This window comes from Pseudopodoces humilis, chromosome 8 (assembly GCF_049639895.1).
Source record: "Pseudopodoces humilis isolate 2021_Gansu_Grassland_sample_001 chromosome 8, ASM4963989v1, whole genome shotgun sequence".
NCBI lineage: Eukaryota > Metazoa > Chordata > Aves > Passeriformes > Paridae > Pseudopodoces > Pseudopodoces humilis.
Genome location: NC_142207.1, coordinates 11,468,180 through 11,487,574, shown reverse-complemented (window position 1 = coordinate 11,487,574; position 19,395 = coordinate 11,468,180). Strand labels below are relative to the sequence as shown.

The 19,395-nt window shown below is 40.6% G+C and overlaps 1 protein-coding gene across 1 annotated transcript in view; it reads right to left on the bottom strand.

Moving 5' to 3' along the window:
- Window positions 1–1,083: 1,083 nt before the first annotated feature.
- The window catches only part of TFCP2L1 (transcription factor CP2 like 1), a 35,994-nt gene continuing 17,682 nt past the window's right edge, over window positions 1,084–19,395 (bottom strand). Inside the window, exons 4-15 of the mRNA XM_005519662.3 lie at window positions 18,097–18,202; window positions 17,744–17,850; window positions 17,001–17,153; window positions 16,024–16,134; window positions 14,223–14,314; window positions 12,842–12,890; window positions 12,652–12,745; window positions 11,712–11,802; window positions 10,956–11,056; window positions 9,833–9,975; window positions 7,396–7,447; window positions 1,084–6,951 (exon numbers count right to left, since the gene is read on the bottom strand). Of these exons, the coding sequence (XP_005519719.1) occupies window positions 6,914–6,951; window positions 7,396–7,447; window positions 9,833–9,975; window positions 10,956–11,056; window positions 11,712–11,802; window positions 12,652–12,745; window positions 12,842–12,890; window positions 14,223–14,314; window positions 16,024–16,134; window positions 17,001–17,153; window positions 17,744–17,850; window positions 18,097–18,202 (1,137 nt within the window). The 3' untranslated portion in view covers window positions 1,084–6,913. The remainder of the gene's footprint in view (window positions 6,952–7,395; window positions 7,448–9,832; window positions 9,976–10,955; window positions 11,057–11,711; window positions 11,803–12,651; window positions 12,746–12,841; window positions 12,891–14,222; window positions 14,315–16,023; window positions 16,135–17,000; window positions 17,154–17,743; window positions 17,851–18,096; window positions 18,203–19,395) is intronic.

Sequence of the window (19,395 nt, the reverse complement as noted above, 5' to 3'; positions counted from 1 at the left end):
CAGCTCCCCTGCTGCAGTCTGGAAGTGGATTTGAGTGTACACTGAAGCTGTGTTGAACCCAGCAGCCCTGTGGGACACAATGCTGCCTGACCACACATGGAGCACTTGAATACAGTATCAGGCCTCAGGTGGCTGGACTTCTACCTCCAGAGGAATTTTAAGCTAATAGAAATTGGGGTAGACATCCCAGGGATGCCTGAGTGACTGGCAGGAAAAAACATTAAATTCTCTTGAACGTCTATGTAGGAACATTGTCTGTGCCCTTATACTTTGCATATGAATTGCTATACATACCTACAGGGCCAAGATGAGTTTTCTAATTTTGTGATTTAAATACTTTGTCAGCAAAGGAGCTGAAATTGCTTGAGGTCAATTCAGATTAAGGAGCACCCTAACATTGGTTGTACATCCATTCTCAGTACTTTGCCCTGACATGGTGTTTGGCTGCTGGAAGATACTATCTCCACACTGGGTCCATCTTCTCCAACTGGAAAATGACTGACCATCTGCTAATTTCCTGGCTATGTAAGTTACTAGATCTATGGTTTAAACTTTAGAGGATACTGGAATTCTTCCAGCCAAACCACTGTGAATGCTTCACAATCCAAACCTCACTGCCAGCATGTGTCTCACAGCTGCTCAATGGGACAGAGCATTGCTGTGAGGAGGGACTCTGCTCATCTCTGATGTCAGCGAGGACTAGGCTCTGAAATGGCTGTGCCTTCTGAGCACTGCAAGACCAAAGCCAGCTGGCATCTGACACAGCTGGTGCCTTCAGTAAAGCATATGGCCATTGTCACTGCTTCTGCAGGAACGAGGCACTGCTCCTCGTGCCTTGACCCAGAGTAAACACAAACTGGTCACTGCCTTGTGCTGTGGGGAAATGAAGTCAGTCCCAACTCAAAGAAAACGCTGCAGGACATTTGGCTGCAGCTGATGTTCTCTGGCCAGCACTTTGCAAACTCTGGTCCCCCTCACCCTGAGAGGGTGCCCAGCCCCTCACAGCTGCAGGCTGAGCAGCAGCCGATGCCAAGGCTCTCCTGTCCACAACCGCACCAAACAAACCAGAGACCAAACCCATGCTTCTTACAAACAGATTTATTTGCATTTTGACTGGAGCACAGATTCTAGATACAGATTTCTTCTGCACAACAGTACAAGAGCCAGTGCAAAATATGCTTTTTTATTATTATTATTTATTCACGTACAAAAAAAAACCCCAAAAACCAACACACGAAAAGATGAAGAGTGTGGCAGTATTTACTCACAACTGGTACACCTCAGCCTCCCATCGACCCACCTCCACTTGCCCTTGCCTATCATGCCAATTTTGTGGCCAGCACTGCCTGCTTGTAACAACTGCATTGTCAATGAAGAGAGGGAACTCCTCTTTGAAAGATAAACGCTCACCCCAAGCAAACCAGAACAACAGCAGGCTACTTTAAAAAGTTGGGCATACTGTCTGGTCACCAATGCATCCCCCACCAGGGAGCAGAATTTTGAGGGAATGGCAAAAAAAAGGTACAAATCAAAAATGCACAAAAAGTTAGGCACTAGCTTAACCCACTTGTTAGAGAGAGCCAAGCATGTTAGATACACCTCCAGTCTGCCTTCTCATATTCACCCACAGTAGTGATGATCAAAGCCAAACACTCCCCACTCTGAGTACCCTGTGCTGTCAAACAGATTATAATCTTATGAAAATATTTCTATTACTAGCATAAAGTTAACCGTTTCATAACTGGAGGAGGAAGAGAAGCTACAGTCTGAATATAAGCATTTCTTTGAGAAGTCAAAAAAATCCCAACAGATACAGACAAAAAAAACCTGTTTCAGTCATCCACCAGATGATTGTTAGAATTACAGCCAATGCTTAAGCAATACAACACTGAGCTAGGAAAAGTCATCGTATGGTTGTTCTGCTTATGGAGTAGCCTTAGTTCACAAAGCATTGGGCAATCTATTTCTCTGTTTCTCTAACTAATTTTCAGAAGCTGCAATGTAGAACTGCAGTGTTAGTGAAAGAATATGCTCATCTTCACCAAGGCCTGGGATTTATATTGCAGAAATTCATCGAACTTACATCACTCCAAGTGTACTGAGTCCAAATCACCTAGTTGCTACTATGGACTTTTACATTTCTACCCAAGGAATGGCAGGGTTTTGAAGCTTGATCAACCAGAGTCTTTTACATTGAACTGCAACTAAACAAAGCAGAGTACCAGTTAAAGCCAAAGAACACATGTACTCAGCACAAATATGTGTTGATACAGTACAGTATGTATGTGGATATATATGTATATATATATGCATATATATGTATATGTTACATTATAAGGAGAGTGCCATTCAGGGCTTCTCAAATGCAAGAATCCTTTTACCACCTCCCAGTCTTGAAACTTCAGCCCATTAAATTTCACACTAAGACAATGAGAACTCCAGTATTTTCCATATTGAATGATTATTTCTATTTTAGCCAATTAACCATTAATTTAGCCAGCTGAAAGAACAGGAGCTTTAATTTTAAGAGCACCAATCCTGCCACCTCAATCAGGTGGCCAAATTTTTATCACCAGATCGCTTCCCCTCTTCCTGCCCTGTGGTTGTGTATCATGGGCATTACTGTGAGTTTTCAGGACATCACCAGAGTCATATTAATTGATCTCCTATTGATTCTGTTGATAGATAAAATGCTACAATTTATGAAATTTCAAATAGACAGTACAGATCCAACAAGAATGCAAGTTTATACTTCGCAGTACTCACTGGAGTCATATTGGTATTAATCACATAATGATTCTGCCTTTTCATCCCCAGCAAGCCCACTTTTACTCATAGTGGCTGTCATCATACATACAACTGAAGAACTGGACAGCTTGGGAAACCATGTTACTCACTGTTATCCTAAGCCCCAGTCCTTATAAAGTTCTGCTGCACAAATTTCACATATAGCTGGAAAAAGTTCCAGTTAAATCACTTTGAGTAGGTTTTCTTACTTTTTAAGAAAGGAATAGGAGCAACAACAATAAAAAAAAGTAAAAATAAGTGTAATAGGCACTTAAGGAAAAAGTAAATGCTATTTAGATGAGTGAGTGTAGCTGTAGGACACGAAATGATTTGCACGGACACAGCTCAATGTATGATAGGGAAAAGAGAGTGATTTATTGCAATATTTATAGATTCTCAACAATGACCAGGGATTGGATAGTTAGGTTACCACCTTCCCAATCACACTGGTCGTGAGAAACGTCCATCAAAAGACATTTCTTTAATGGCATGTATAAACATCTATGTTTATAGTTACTTTCCTGGGAAAGTGGCTAGAAACTATGAAAACAAGATCATAAGGTTTAATTCTCAGGTCAACAGATGAGTGAGAGCTACTCACCTCCCTTGCCTTTAGTCTATCTAGAATTTAGATATCTATCCCAGACTAAACATTTGTGCTTCCTTTGGTGGAGGAAACAAAAACTTCCTTCTAGGTGCTGTCACTCCCACAAACAGGTCAAACAAGTCCCTCCAGGGATGGGAGATCCAAGGGGAGTCAAGGATTACCTGACACACAGGTGAGACAAGTCTTTCTTTCTCTCTCTGCACCTTCCTCAAGGGCAGCAGTGGAGGGGAGGTGCTGATCTCCTCTTGCTGGTGACCAGCAGCAGGAAGCAAGGGAATGGAATGAAGCTAAATCAGGGCAAGTTCAGATTGGACACTGGAAAAAGGTTCTTCACTGGGAGAGTGGTTGATCACTGGGACAGGCTCCCCAGGGACTTTCCTTGCCTCTGGTCATGGCACCAAGCCTGCCAGAGCTCAAGGAGCATCTGGGCTGCTCTGGATGACACTTATAGCCACAGGGATCAGTTTTAGGTACTCTTGTAAGGACCAAGGCATTGGAATCTGTGACCCTTAAGGGCCCCTTTCAACTCAAATCGGTCTATGATTCTAAGCTGAAGTAACTCAAAAAACCAGCCATGCTGTGTCTTCATGGATGTGTATTTTACTCAGCCACAAACCTCCAACTTCCTACTGGGGCTACAGAGGTTCAACAAGGACTGGAACTACTCTGTCAAATAAGGGTAGGTATTACACACACACCCCCAAGCTGTGCAGCTTTACAACAGGCTCACACTGAGCCAACCCATAGAAAAATATTTATAGTCTATGGGATTGTTTACTTTGGTACCTTTTTAGAGCATAAAAACAAGATACATTGTCATATTCATCCTCAGATGAGTATGTAATTATTTTATTTTAAAAAATCTAAATACAGCAAAGCCCTAACAGACTCCTTTTTGTCCAAAATTAATCAAGCAAGTGCTATTGAAACACTGGGAGGACTTTGGTATATAATTAATTATATTCATTCATTATGGGCAAGAGCTGTTTTTTAAAGAATCAAGAAATTAGCCTTTTTAAAACAAGCAAACAGTTCTCATTCCCTAACTCAGGCAGCAAAGCCACCTCTATCCCTTCTTCACTACTGTGTATCAGAATTGTTGTGTCCCCCCAGTTACAGGGCTATCACATCTAAGTGGATATGACATGGAAAACTTCAAGATCTATTTAGAACCCTTCCCACAAGGTCAGATTCATCTGAGCTGCGCACCAGTGACAGCCATACCATGCACTGGGCCAGTATTACAGAGCAGGATGAAAAACCACAGCCAACATCCACCTTCCAAAGCACCCTCTAGAAAATAAATCAAACAGCTCCTGGTACACAGGGGCACACTGATCCCACCTGCTCACAAAGGCATCTGGAATTAATTCACTGTTTTGGAAGGCAGATATGTGTGGCCACAGCCTGGATTCCATGGCCAGGAGCTCCTCCTTACCTACACACTTTGGTTCTCAACCAAGAAACCTCAATTCCTTCATTTCAGAAGGGGGAATGTCCACCATGTCCCAAAGCTTAGGCATCCTTTTTGCATGCCTACAACTTGTGGAGCATCCAGGACAGTCAGTTGAGCAAGATCGTGCCTAAGTAGGCATTGCTGCTCAATTAACTGAATTGGCTGAAGGTTTTCCCATTGTAACACAAGTTTTCTATTCTAGTATTATTTTTGGTCTTAAAAAAAAAAAATCAGTGGGGATGGGTGGGGTTTTTTGCGCAAAACTTGATGCTTTAATCAAAAAAAGGATGCTTTTCTCAATATTTTGCTGTTTATTTCTGTTGGGAAAACTTGAAACACATAACTTTTGTCAGAGAAATATCAGTCCGTGCCTGTCCGAATTCCTCTAGTGTCAGCTGGGAGCTGTAATTCAAGGGCTCCATGGCCCCCTCTTTCCCTGGGCACCTCTCCAGCCCTCATGACGCATTCCCTGTTTGACTAACCCAGGGTAGGAGCATCATGGGATCTGTAATTCAGCCAAAGAGCTCAGCCCTGAGGGAGACACAGCGCGCAAGGCACTTGAATGACAATTTCTGAGGGCTGCAACGGTAGCTCAAACTGATGCTGCTTTAAGGGCCAAATGGATTTAATTAAATGTTTCCATTTCAAAAGGCTGGAACATTTTATTCAGTGTTTTCCAGTTGACAATTTCTCATTTTTTAAAAAAATTTCCATTCCAGGAAAATGTTTGGTATTTCAGCTTTCCATGTAAGTTCAGGATGAAATTAAATGTTCAAAAATCAATTTTTGATGGAATACAGACACCCAGTTTGGGAAAAAAGCCATATTATTGAGCTGTAAAAAGTGAAATGGTTTCATCCATGCAAGAAAGGTGTGATCCAGTTTGCCTTTGACTTCAGTGGAAGCCACTTTTTTAGATTAATGGAGCCTGGACGGAGTCCCAAAAGACCAAGGCAGGGTGGAGCTGATCATAGTTACAGATATGGGAAACAGGAGTGAAAAGTGAAAGAGCAAGAATGTAAGAAGCAGCAACTAAGATGATCTGTTACCTGGTCTTTATCAAAACAGTTTTACTTCAGTAACAGGATGAAAATCCATTAAGATTATAACATCAATTCCCAGTTACAGTAAAGATAGCAGTTAATCACTAATTTGTAGAGTAGAATAAATCCATGGTATGAATTTATCATGAGCACTATAGCTTTCAGTGTTCAAAACAGTTCCTCAGTAAACCTCCATATGCTCCGTTCAAGGAGGCTACTCTAAAGCTAAAGATAACAACATGGTACTGAACTGCTCGCCTCAAGTTGTCTGTCCTTCCTTGAACCCCCCCAGAACTGTGCTGCTGGATTGGTCCTACAGAAGGTCTGTCAGGAGAGACCAAGGTCTCTGGACTTTGAGCACATCTGTAGGTGGAGAACAGCTAAGTGTGGGCTTCCAGAGTCGACACTTTGGGTGAAGGCTGGGCACCAAACCCATCCTCTGCACTGCCCAGTCTGTTTTGGGAGGTAGCCTCAAGCCTTCCACCTCAAAGAGTACAAGAGGAGCCCTGGGGAGTCTACATCCATCAGCATCAGGGTGTGTGTTGAAAGCAGGAGAGCACTCAGAACCATAAGTAAATCAATTCACCTGAATATGAGGGGTCAAGAGAATTGGGATTTGTTTATCTTCCATTTCCTTTTAGTACAAGGCAGATGTTTCTAAGTAAAAAGCAGAAACCTCTACAATTTTTAAGACTGAAGAGGAGGGGAGGAAGGAAAAAACATGTACAAGCTTTGAGGATGTTCTCAGCTCCAGCTTAAAAAACCAAAAGAACCAAAACAAAAAACAAACCAAACAAAAAAATAAAACAAAAACAAAAAAACCAAAAAACACCAAACCCACCAAAATCACACACCACCAAAAATTTCTATCTGTAAAAGCAAGTTTTTTCTTAAGCTGTTTGGTAATTCTTAGTTCACAGGAGCATTTATCCAGAAGGTTCTTCATGTTTCCAGTCTAGGTTGTTAGCAATCTCAGTGAGGCACTAAATTTTAGGCCATTAAAGTCTCTGTGCAGCACGGTCATTTTAAAATGATGTGGTAGCCATCATTGCTTTCAGCTGTAATAAAGAAATGCAAAGAATATTTTCATTGCTTTTAGGAAACACCAGAGATACATAACTTCAAATTATTTTTTTTAGGTAGTTTGCAATGGTTTGTACATTTGTTTCACAACCCACTCATAAAAAACAATGTTGAACATTTAAATCAAATAATTCACATAAAAAAAACTTACATATTGCCATATTGTATAATTTTACTCAAAGATTTCCTGCTCATTTATGTCAGTGGTGTCAATGGATTTATGAAATTTTTGTAACAGTGTAACTGAGAGTAAAGCACTGATCAATCAGTCTATCATAGTGTAGTCAACACCTTGACTTGCACTGGATTAGATTACTTATCTTTTCAGGATAACAGCATTGAGTTTGTGATAACATTTAGTGCAATTGAAAGGAAGAATTATCTTTAGAGCAACAGGTAACAGCAGCAGCAATACACACCTTTTAATGTGCTGATAACAAAACAAGATTCGTCTTGGAAGTTTTGCACCATCTGAAGGGCAGAAGGAAAAAAGCCAACACAACACATTTTTAGCAATTAAATTCACATTTCTTTCAGGGCCAGTACAGACTTAGAGGAGAGGTATCAAACAGCATTTGGTGTCTAGTCCTGCACAGTCCTGAGTAACCCTGCCCATGAGATTATTAACATACACGACTGATAATTAAGGTCCGTGCAGTTGCTAGTGTGTTTAAGGGAAGTTCACACTAAATGTGCTTGCCTGAAACTGATCTAGCTTATTCAGCATTTTACCAGCCTCTTTGCAGCTCTTGATCCCGAAGGTTCTTACACCACTCCAATTATTCTATTAAAGATCATGTTCTTTGCTGCTTTCAGTGAAGCTGTACTAGTTTAGACAGGATTAAGGTAGTCCCTTTCCTAAAAATCCAACAGTGGTAATTACATATTCAGCTAAACAATGGAGCTCAGCTGAACTTACATTAGCATTTAAAGAATACCTAGAAATGGTAAACCCCAAGAAATGGACTCCCTGCTGAATAAAGAAAATGCTACTGAAAAGCCACCCCAGCAGCATCCATCTGGCTGTTTTGATCAGACATTAGTACAGATGCTGTGCTTGCAGGAATCATTTACCTGTTTGCATTTTGTCAAGGAACAGGAATTGTAGTGAAACCTTTGTGAGAGGCAAATCATGGGATGAAAGACTAGAACCTAAAGCTATTTGAGTTACTCATAAGTGGCAACTAGATTTTCAGAAAAGGTGCAGATTCTAGTGGCACCTTTAAACGAAGAGATTATTTCAGATCTAATATGAAAAGCCCATTTAAGATTCATCCTTAGCCAATGCTTCCTCCCATCTTAGAGTAGCTATGTGGGATTAAAGAGCTGAATTACCTTCAGGAGGTATCTCAAAGTTGAAGCAAATGCTGGACACAACTTCAGAGGAGAGAGGTATGATCAGAACCTCTCCAATCAGTTAATGAAATCCAACTTTGTGAAAAAGCCTTTTCCTGGCTACTGGGTATCATTCAAGAAGTACATTTTTCAGCTACAAGTTCTCACATCAAAATACCCTTTTCAATTTAGACTGATCTCCCTATACTCTTTTGGATTTAACATCCAGTCTCTACTCCTTCAAATCAAACTTCTCTGGCCAGTTTGTGTGTCTTTGCCTAATGATGCATGAAGTACATTCACAGAGTACCATACTCTTGCCACTATAGTACTAGAACAAGAAAAGAATATTAGAAAAGCAATAGACCTTGTAAATAAATAACTTAAACAAATACTTAAAGCTTTCTACCCCGGCTGGTTCATGCAATTCCCCTACCAAGAGCTGCCTCCAAGCACTTTGCATCCATAAAGCACCAAAGTTTCAGATTTAATCAGGCTGGAATAGCAAGGAGACTTCAGGAATAAGCATTACAGCCTTCAATTTAGGCTCCAGTTGAGACTTACGCTCTGCTTCATTTGTTTTAAAAATGCTTCTTATAAATGAAGCTCCTTAAGTGATTCTGGTGCATGAATGAGTAAGTAGTTTAGTAGGAGGAAAAGAGGATGGAGGGCAACTCACTATTAACCTGTAAGTTAATGGAATGGACTAAATTAAGGCATCATATAATAGGAAACAGTGGCAGAGGTCCATAAATTACAGTGTGTGAATACAGTGACAGACTCAGTGCCTGGAGTCATGGGCCAAGATGTAAAACTAACTGCCCTAGGAATTTTAAAACTTACCTTCTTTGGGCAACATAGCTATTTAATTTAAAATAAATTTAGATCCTCATTTCAAAATGTGTGTAAGTAGCCAAAATTAAAAGGAATTAATAGAATCATTTAGGTGGGAGAAAACCCCTAAGATCATCATGCACAAACATTCACCTGGCACCAGCAAGCTCAACACTAAACCATGTCCCCAAGTGCCACAGCTACATGACTTAAACACCCTCAGGGATGGTGACTCAACCACTTCCCTGAGCAGCCTGTTCCAATCCTTGATAACCCTTTCAATAAACAATTTTTTCCCAATACCCAATCTAAACTTTCCCTGGTACAGCTTGAGCCATTTCCTCTCATTCTGACATTTGTTTCTTGGGAGAAGAGGCAGACCCCCACATTGCTACAACCTCTTTTCAGGTAGTTGTAGAGAGCAATAAATTAACAATTTTGTCTTCTTTGGCTTAAAAAAACCAAACAAGAACCCAAACATGTTTTAAAAAACAATGGTCTTGAAACCACACTGAAGTCAGTGCTGTCCATGGCCGATTTGCTCCCGGTATTTACTCGAACTTGTTGGGATTGATGGCTTTATAATTCTCTCTTGAAATGCCATAATTTGAGAGTTCATTCTAACTTCAAGAAGTTGGACAACTGTTACATCTCTGACAAAGATGTAACCCCCTTTAGCCCCCTTACCTCATTGCTCACTAATACATGGATCCCTGTGGGTCCCTGCCGGTAGATCCGATTTATCTGCTGTGGAGAAATGCTGTACAAGTTTGCAATCTTCTCCATTAATTCCAGAATGGTCAATTCTTCTAAGAAGATTGCATGATACACTGCAACAAGTGGAAAGCAGTTACAGAACAACAAATACAGATGGCACCAAGTCACTCAGCATCAACAACCAAACGGGTTTGGGTTTAAGATGAAGGATCAAATGGAATAAACAAGCTTAGTATTTTAAAGCATCCCCCAAATATCTGGCTTGATGATTTGCAGAAAAATACCCACTATTTGTATGCAGCAGGCAATTAAAGCACACACAACTTTTACCCAGAGGAAAACACGGGGACTAATTACGACTTGCATCACGGGGCGCTAAAACAGCCTTCTCGTAAAGCAGCTTATATTTTCGGATAATCTCCTTTTATTGATTTTGAAGTTAAAAAAAATAATTCAATCAAAGAGTAAAACACATGCTATGTCACACAAAAGCAGTATTTTATTAGATACCATCCACTGATCCCATGGGCACAAACTAAAACATACTATGTATAAGGTAACAACATGGATGACAGTATTGTTTTAGAAATCTAATCCAAATTATAGCTACCAGGTAGGAAAGCTGTGCCTGTTTATTACTAAATGCAAGATTTAAGGGTAATGTTTGTTCTCATTTGATTGTACATTGTGTCATGAAGGATGACAAATTTCCAAAAGCTTTGAACTTTCAAGAATTATAACCTCACTTTAAGACCTACCAACCTTCCATTTCCCTGAATTTTTTCAAACAAGACATGATCTAAAGAAAACTGTGGATAGAAGGGTGGTTTTTAATGCTATTTCCCCTATTAAAAACAGAATAGAGATTTTGCTGTGGTATTCTGCAGATAATTTGTAAGCTGGGTCTGTCCCCCAGGCAGACAGCACCCTTTGGAATCTGTAGCCGTGAAACTATAACCAAAGTGGCAAAACTGGGATAAACAGAATCCCTTCAAACACTAAGGACATGCAGCTGTCCCTCATAGGAGCTCAGGCAGAAAGCAGCACTCTCACCAGGTAAGTGTTTAACAAAAATCCATACATAAGAACTTACCACAAAGGCTGCCATCTCCGTTTTCTTGTTTTTGGTGGAGGTGGGACCTGTTTTGCTCTGGTTCTTGACAGACATAAATTGTCATCTTGGGCCTTACATTTCTATGGATTAATTAAAAAGAGTAGTAAGTTATTTAGTAGATCTGAAATAGTTCCAGGACAGCTATCAAACTGCAAGAGATGGACTCATTCAGGCCGTGCATAAATAACAAACTAAGGGACAGTTTTGATGCTGGTGACTAGATGGTTTAGGATGTCTAGCAAGAGACCTTTGGGAGGTGATGCAGAGCACCTTAATCTTTTCAAGATCAGATAAGAATAAAGAGTTTATAGCACTTGTTAAACAGTTCATCATACCTGCCTCTACTGATTTAAATCCTGCTCAGCTGTAGAATTTATGAGGTTATTGCAATGAAACTAAGTTGAAGAGTCATTTGAGGCTCCAGGGCTTTGTTTTTTTATTGTTTGTTACCTCTGATGGAGATGCAGCATAGGGTATTGTAGGCTGTGTATCCCATGAAATGCATGCAAGCTATCAGCTGGTAGCAAATAAACCACTAGAGATCCACATTATGCTGTTTCGTTTTGGCAACATTTCTGACATGTGCCTGGATTTGAGTATCATTGTGATCTCCAGAGCATGAGAGAAGTATGAAAAGGAAATCTAAATATTACAGCTCCAGGATTAACTTCTGGTTAAAACTGAAATTATCAAGGGATCCTAAAAAAAAAAAAATAGGAAGGAAATAGTACAAACCTTCCTTTAATTGCATTAAAGAGCCGAATTCCATCAGCAGGCCCACAGATTTGAACAAGATCTTCTTTGGACATCTTCAGTAAGTCGGCACCTACATATTTCAAATTGAGTTTTCTTCAGAAGTTAAGCAAATCTTAGGTTCCAAATAGTATGTATGGGCAGCAGAAAAGGGCAGGGGTAGAGGGAGTAGAGAATCCACAACGCTAAACCAGATAGATTTACACATAGAAGTTGCAAATTCAGAGAGGTGTGCACTTCAAATAAATCATTGTGAAACAGAAAGCTGGAAGCTGCCAAAGGAACAGTGCTGCACTGGAAAATACTCCAGCCAACTCATAAACAAGTTAGATATTTCACACTGGCCATTAAATGACCCAGTCCTCTGTTCACTGAGTTATTTCATCATGCTGCAAGTCAGAGAGAGTCTCCTCGTGTTTTCAACATATCCAACCACTGCCCCTTCCACATCTTACTGGTGTGTACAACTATTTAATGGGAGGGTACCGTGAAGGTGCCAGATGCTTCTTAAACGTACACAGGGACAGGATGAGAGGCAGCAGACAGAAGATGAAAAGCTGATTAGATAGAAGAAAAAACATTTTCACTGTCAGAATAGTTAAGTATTTGAAGAGGTTGTTTAGAGAGACTGTGGAATTCCAACCTTGGTGATATTCAAAGGCAACTGCACAAGGCCCTGGACTTGCTTCGAAGTTGCACTTAATGAAATTAGGAAATCCCTTCCATCTTAATTTATTTTCTTCCATTTTTACTTACTCTAGAGGTCTAAAAACTGTTTTGACAAGTGGTAACTAATCTAAGAAGGAAAGAACAACCACACTGGATCAGACCAAGAATCCCATCAAAAGTGGCCAGCAGCAGATGCTACATGAGATTCACTTACAGAAGAGAAAAAAAAAACAGTTGGACTGTTTAAACTCACCCGAAAAACTTGAGAAGAGTCTACAGAATGGAGAGAACCTATTACGATGAAGCCACTGCTGGGCATCTTGAATAGAAGCAGAAGGAAGGAGATGCTACATTGCAAAAAGAATAAGAAGGTCTTGAAATGAACTGTTCACCAGTGTCCTAAAAGAGAAAAGCACCACATTAACATGATCTCAAATACTTACATCATTGCTGGGAGGCAGGAGCTCCATTTGGTGGGTTGGAGAACTGTTGCTAAAAGAAATTATATAAAATTGGAAGAGAAAAAAAAACATTATTTTAAATTTTACATTGCAGTGTCCATCTTCTTTCCCCTCCTCTATTTGACTCAACTTTCAGAAGTTACATCCAACTTGGCTTTTTTTCTCTATCAGATTTTTAAAAAGGTGTTCAAAATTTGGAACAAGAATAAAAAAAACCCTCTCTACCTGAGTCTTTTGTTGGTCAGTTGAGGTCCTCCTCAAGACTGAGAGAAAAACTCAGGCTTACTGACCTCAATCAAGCTTATGGATATGGTTGACTCACAAATATGACATCATCTAAGCAAGAAAATTGTAACCTACAGGGTGACTGAACTTGAAATTTCTGTAAGTCAGAAATATCCTAGCTAAATCCACTGTCTAATAATAATTCTTTGCAAAAATTGAATCAAGGACTTTATAATTCAACCCTGGTGTTATCTTAAACATAACCAAATGCAATAAATCATGCACAAACCACATTTCTACTAAATTCTCCTAAACACAGACAGGACTCCTAAACATATCAGGGATTTTACCAAAGGAAAAAAAAGTACTCAGATCTCTCTACTAACACAAAAATTTGTCATTTCAGTGTTGGTTCTTTCTCATAGGTTGAGGGGATTCATTGCAAATTAGTGATACAACATGGATTAATACAACCTGGTAATTAAGTTGTGTGGGAAGGCAGTAAGACAGCAGAGTCCTACCAAAAGAGAAAGGCCTATGCCAAATTCCTAAGGGGAAGTATGTAGCAGGGAGGACTCCTAAGTACCGAGGGACACTGCTGTACCTTTCTGACACCAGTTATCATCTTCAGCATTTCAGAAGCACTGGAGCTGTCTCATTATGATGGCTATTTTACGAATTAAACGTGCCTTCATTAGTCCTTTGTTCTGAAATGGCATCTCAAAACCCAGGCTGTTTTGCCCCAAACAGGATTTCTTTACATGTCATTCACTTGGAATTCAGCACCCCAAACTATCACAAGACAAAGTACGGAAGAAATACCAACTCTGAAGAGGTTCTGAAAGCCTCTAACACACTTGTGAGAAGATACTGGGGATTGCATGGTGAGTTCTCACCAGGAACTGCCCTGGAGGCCCTCTGATGTTCACCTTCCAGCCACCACAAACAGTGCACGTACAAACAGCACTCTACATTGCAGGGAATTCCTGGATGGGAGGTCTTAAAGACTCTTGGAAAATACTTCCTCCTCGCTAGAAAGGGTGGTGATCCTTAGTATCATCTTCCAGGGTATGAAATGCATGGATACACAAAGGCTACCATATCAACAGGAAACATAAAGCACGTATTTGTTACATACCCATCTCCGAGGTTGAAGCTGTTGGGAGAACTGTTGTAGCTTGGAGAGGGAGCATTGTTCATTTGATAAGGCACATCTGGCCAGGGAGAGCACTGTTGGAAGAAAGGCAGCAGGGAAACTTTCATAAGGATGGAAATAAAAGATTTGATTCTCCTCTAATACCACATTCATGCTGTTGCCACGCCACTAACTTCAGCTCATCACTCCTGCTGGGAAGAGGAGATGGGCCATGGATTTTCTACACTGCTCTCCAAGCAGGCTGTCAGGGGGCCAGATTGATTCCAGTTGTGCATTCCATATTTCTCCCATTTCACAAAGCCTGTCCCCAAATAACACTGGGCCAAAGTGTGCACAGCTGTAAGTCAAAGCAATGCCAGTAAGTCAACTCAGACTGAAGGCAGCAATGATACAGAAATACCCCTGGTCTCAATTATAAACCCCTAATTAAATCCAGGCAAGAGTGACAAAAATGCTCCAGTGGCATTGCTTCAGGTTTATACCAGCAAAAGAGCAGAATTTTAACCAGCCTGCTGAAACCTCTGGCCATTAGTCGAACAGCACAGTCATAAATGGATATTAGATGGGGAAAATTTAAGATAGACACAAAGCTACTAAAAGCCTTCACAAATATAGGTCAGACTCCACATTCCATGACAGTAGTGTAAAACCAGAGTAACACAGCTAGAATTGGTGACTCTGTTCTGAATTTAAGCCACAGTAATCAGCAGGAGAAATCTAGCCCTGTTGAACCCCCCACCACTAAGAGCTCAAGAAAATGCTCTGTAGTGGCCTTGTTTGAAATGATAAAAAGACAGCAAGTGTAGCTTTGGAGCTTTATTATCTCCACAAACACTAGCAAATATTTTATCATCTCCACAAGTACTGGCAAATATTTAACTCTTTGGCAACCCACATTTCCCCACACAATATGTCAAAGTGCATCAAAGCTCATAGGGAGAGTCTGGGATCTGCCAGCTCAGTAGAATTAGGTCTGTCAATCAGAAAACATACTGGTTGCTCCTGGCAACGTGAGGAAAATAGAGTGGGAGAGACTGGATCTCACAAACAGGAAGTTGATAGAAATTAAGAATAATTAACATCATTTTTTGAAGTCCAGCAAGCTGCTCCAAAAAAAATAATAACTAAATCAAGCAACAAGTCATTCCCATAGAGAGACTGAACAACAATTTTAAATCCCTTTCTTGTGTCCTGTTGCTGACTAATTGTGCAGCCTATGGTAAGTTTATACAAACATCTTAGTAATGACAGGGAGGGGCAGAAACACATACAACTCTACACCAGATGTATCAGAATATAAGACACAAGATATTACTAGAGTACAACCTAGAATCTTCTCAGATTTTGCATGTGACAACAGCTTCATAGGCACATTCACAGAAAAACAAATTAATAATTTAATCAGCATCTGTTCAAGTGCCCCATCTCCAACAGGAGCTTTTGCCAAGCAGTTCTGAAAAAATATACAGACAATTGTATTTTCATACAACTGGCACCTGAGGCCATGACAAGTGCCCAGAGGCACAGTGGAAATTGAGAAAGTTGGTTTGGGTTTTTTTTAAAGCCAGGCTGCTAAGGGTTGGTTTATACCCCAAAACATAAAAAACTTTGGCATCTTTCATAAATTTCAGCAGTGAGTCATTTTATAATTTTGCTCCACTCTCAGTTTCACTCAGATCTGAGCATACGTGTCTCCACAAGACAATCTCCAGGGCTCAGATGCTGTTTTCTTTTACATTTATCTCCTAACATGATGTTGTATGATGTATCTAAAACACTTTACCTCTGTGAGAATAGTTGTCTCATAGGAAGGCTGATACTTCTCCTTCTCTTGGATGGTCTTCTTTTCCATTTTTTCCCTGTCAGTCTTCTGTTTTCTGTCTGCTCCTTTAGGCTATAAGTACAAGCACAGGCTCTCCCTTATGCCAAGTATTACAAGTTTGAAGATAGAGGCCAACAGATTTATCTAATCTGTTCCCCAAAGCCTCCTTAAGATTTATAGGAATTCTACATATGAAACGAGATCAGATCTGCATTTTCTAGACAAAATAATTAATCAAAAATCCCTACTGTTCCTGTACATCCACCACTAACGCCTACTGCAATTCTAAAATAAGCTGACCACAGTCATGAGATGTGATTCCAACTATTTCAGTCCATAAGTTATGCACCTCAACTGGCATTTGTACCATCTTTCCAGAAAGAGGAAAGACACTGCTCACAGGAACAAAAGTGGAGCAGCAGATCCCTTGAGAAAACAGGCCAATGGAGAGTTTGTTGTTAAGTAGCTATAGGTCTGCCATGCCTGGATTAGGAGCTTCAAAGATGCTTTTTCTTTGAATCTTTTTCTCCTCTAGGTATCACAGAGTCAAACTCTGCTCCAACAATGGTATTTAAGAGCTCCACAATAACATTTTATTGTTTGTGTAGGATTCAATCAAAGAAACTGAAGATGCCCTTATGTCTTGATTGCCTAGAAGCATCAAAACACATTGGATACTCTAAATATTTCAGAATTTTTGTAGTGTTTGAGGCACAATGGACTGGCACAAGTCCTGGTACAACACTTCAGCTAGAATTGCTGTGCAGGTCAGTGTTTATGCCACCATGTGCACAGGAGTCCTGTTTAAGACCTTAAGCATACCCAGTTAAAAGTCTGTTCTTTTACTCCAATATTTGCATTGATCCTACACAATCTGAAATCTTTGCACATTCCTGTGCCTTAATCTAGTTGATGACAAAGCCAAAACTACCTCATACCTTGAACACTTTGATCTGGCAGCTTGCAGAATGCAAGTGTTCTGTGTATTCACCATTTTCATTTTGCTTAAAGGTGTCGATTTGCACCCGGAAGGGCACCCCTTTCTCTCCTCCATGCTTCCGTGGAGTGAATTCTGTGCTGATGCAATGTACCTGGCAAAACAGAAGCTGTGCTCATCTCTGGAGACAGTTGGAACCTGTGCTCATCTGAATTTCAGATACTGCCTGAACATGAGGTTTTGACTCCTCACAAAAAACTAAGGGTGTGTTCATTTGTTTTCATTTCTGTTCCTTTGGACAAAAATCAGAAGAACCAGCAGCTCAGAGAGAAACAGGGCATCAGGAAAAGCATCCTTTGATTTAAGTAAATCCCTCATTCAAATTAAAAACAGATAGCTGATGCTCAGAATGAGAAACAGGCATGAAAGAGGAAAGCAAGGAAAACTAACAGGTTATGAACCGTTTCCTCAAGACAACACCTATCCATGAAAGCAACACCAGCGTCTGAGTATTTTTTTAAAGAAAATCCTGGCAGCAGAAGGTAGTACTCCAACATTAACAAGTAGCCAGCAAACTGATTTAGTGAGTATCCTACAAATTAATTACGCATGATTGTCACATGAGTTAGTAATTATCATTAACATCCTTCCCTCCTGTTCATGTACTGGCTATTTTATCTCCCCAGGTCTTTAAAAGATATCTAACCACTGTATTTACTATAGAAATATGACTTAATCTCTTACCTGAATGAACGCTGAAGCTCTCTTTGACGGATCCCAGAGAAATTCAACAGTGTTCAACTGGGTCGGACTAGCCCTGGGATCCAAGATACCAACTGACAGCGGGATATCTGTAGAAGAAAACCCCTAAAATTTTAAAAATATTAAATTGAAGAGGAGAAAGCATTTCCATACCATCAGAACATGCATGTGAAAGCGAAGCCATCAAAGACATCTCTACTTGGGACCTATAGTGCTAGATCTCCTTCCCTCCCAAAGACATAGAGGACTCATAAAAAACCTAAACACACATGTTTAGGTGCAAACACCACTCATCTCCCCAACACTGCAGAGGTGCCACAAGGAAATAGTCTCACCTATATCAAGGATGCGGTCCCCAGGCCGACTCCATCTCCAGCCCTCGAGCTGCTGATGCTCTGTGTACTGCAGGCGGCGGTCGTGGAAAACTACACGAATTATACTCTGTTAAAAAAAGATAGCAATATGAGCAATGTGATCCAGAATCCTCTCTCAAGATGACTTTGGTTTTCCAGAGTAGAAGCAAAAGCTGATCTGTTATGTTTCTCAACCCAATTCATGAGGAGAGTAGAAGGGTCCACCTAAGAGACCCATCATCATGTGTATCACATTCCTAAGGGACCCCTGAGAGAGAAACACACTTCCCCCTTCACAGGGCACATCTTACAGGAGTAACACAGCCCTGTACAGCTTTCTGGGATTCACTCTGGAAGCACTATAGCAATGTCCACCTAATCTTAGGTGTCATGGCATGTGAACATCACTATACTGCCTCAATACCCCAAAAGGCTCATGGGGGGTAATAGTTAATGTGTCTATACCATGTCCCAACCCCAGTATATCCCATTCTGATGTGCAAATGTGGAAGCCAGCTCACCTGTCCCTGCACCAATGGAGCCGACATGTCCAGAACACCTTGTCAGTGGGAATTAAACCTAATTCCAGCCATTAAGAGCCAGTCATTGGATGTGCCCCAGAGTAGTTAAACAAGGGTAGGTAGAGATGGAAAGCTCCTGACAGCAGGCCAGTCTGCAATGGTGCAGCCATGCCAATAACTGGAGAAAAAAGGCTGGAATAAAGGCAATCCCCAGGACAGACAAGTCCTAAATACTCCTAACGAATGTGTTCTTTTGAATATTCAGAGTGCTATACTTTACATGAGTTTATGAGCCCTAACATCCCAGTTTCTCAAGCCCACACTCTTGCTGGGGACTTCTGTATCAAGTGAGTGACCAATTTTTGCCAGTGAACCTGAGAAATGTCCAAATCAAACCCTAGCCTCAAAATGCAAACCAGCCACAGTGGGAACACCTGCAAAATTGGAATCCCAATCCACATACTACTTGAAATGGGCAAAAAGACAAATAGGGAACAGCCTAAACTTGGACAACATTTGAAATCCAAATTGGAATGCAAATTTTGCAACTAGTTCCCACTTCTCAAAGGAAGTCCTGAGGCAGAACAGCCAAGAATTGAAGGTTAGATCCAGAACCAGGGTCCAGACCAACATTTTTGAATTTGAACTATTTTGGCAGTGGAGGAAACAACAGGAAATAGTCCCCCAAACCAAAGGATCAAGTTCTTTATGTTCACCCTTATGCCCATTACCAAAGTAAACTGGAGCTATACAGAATCTG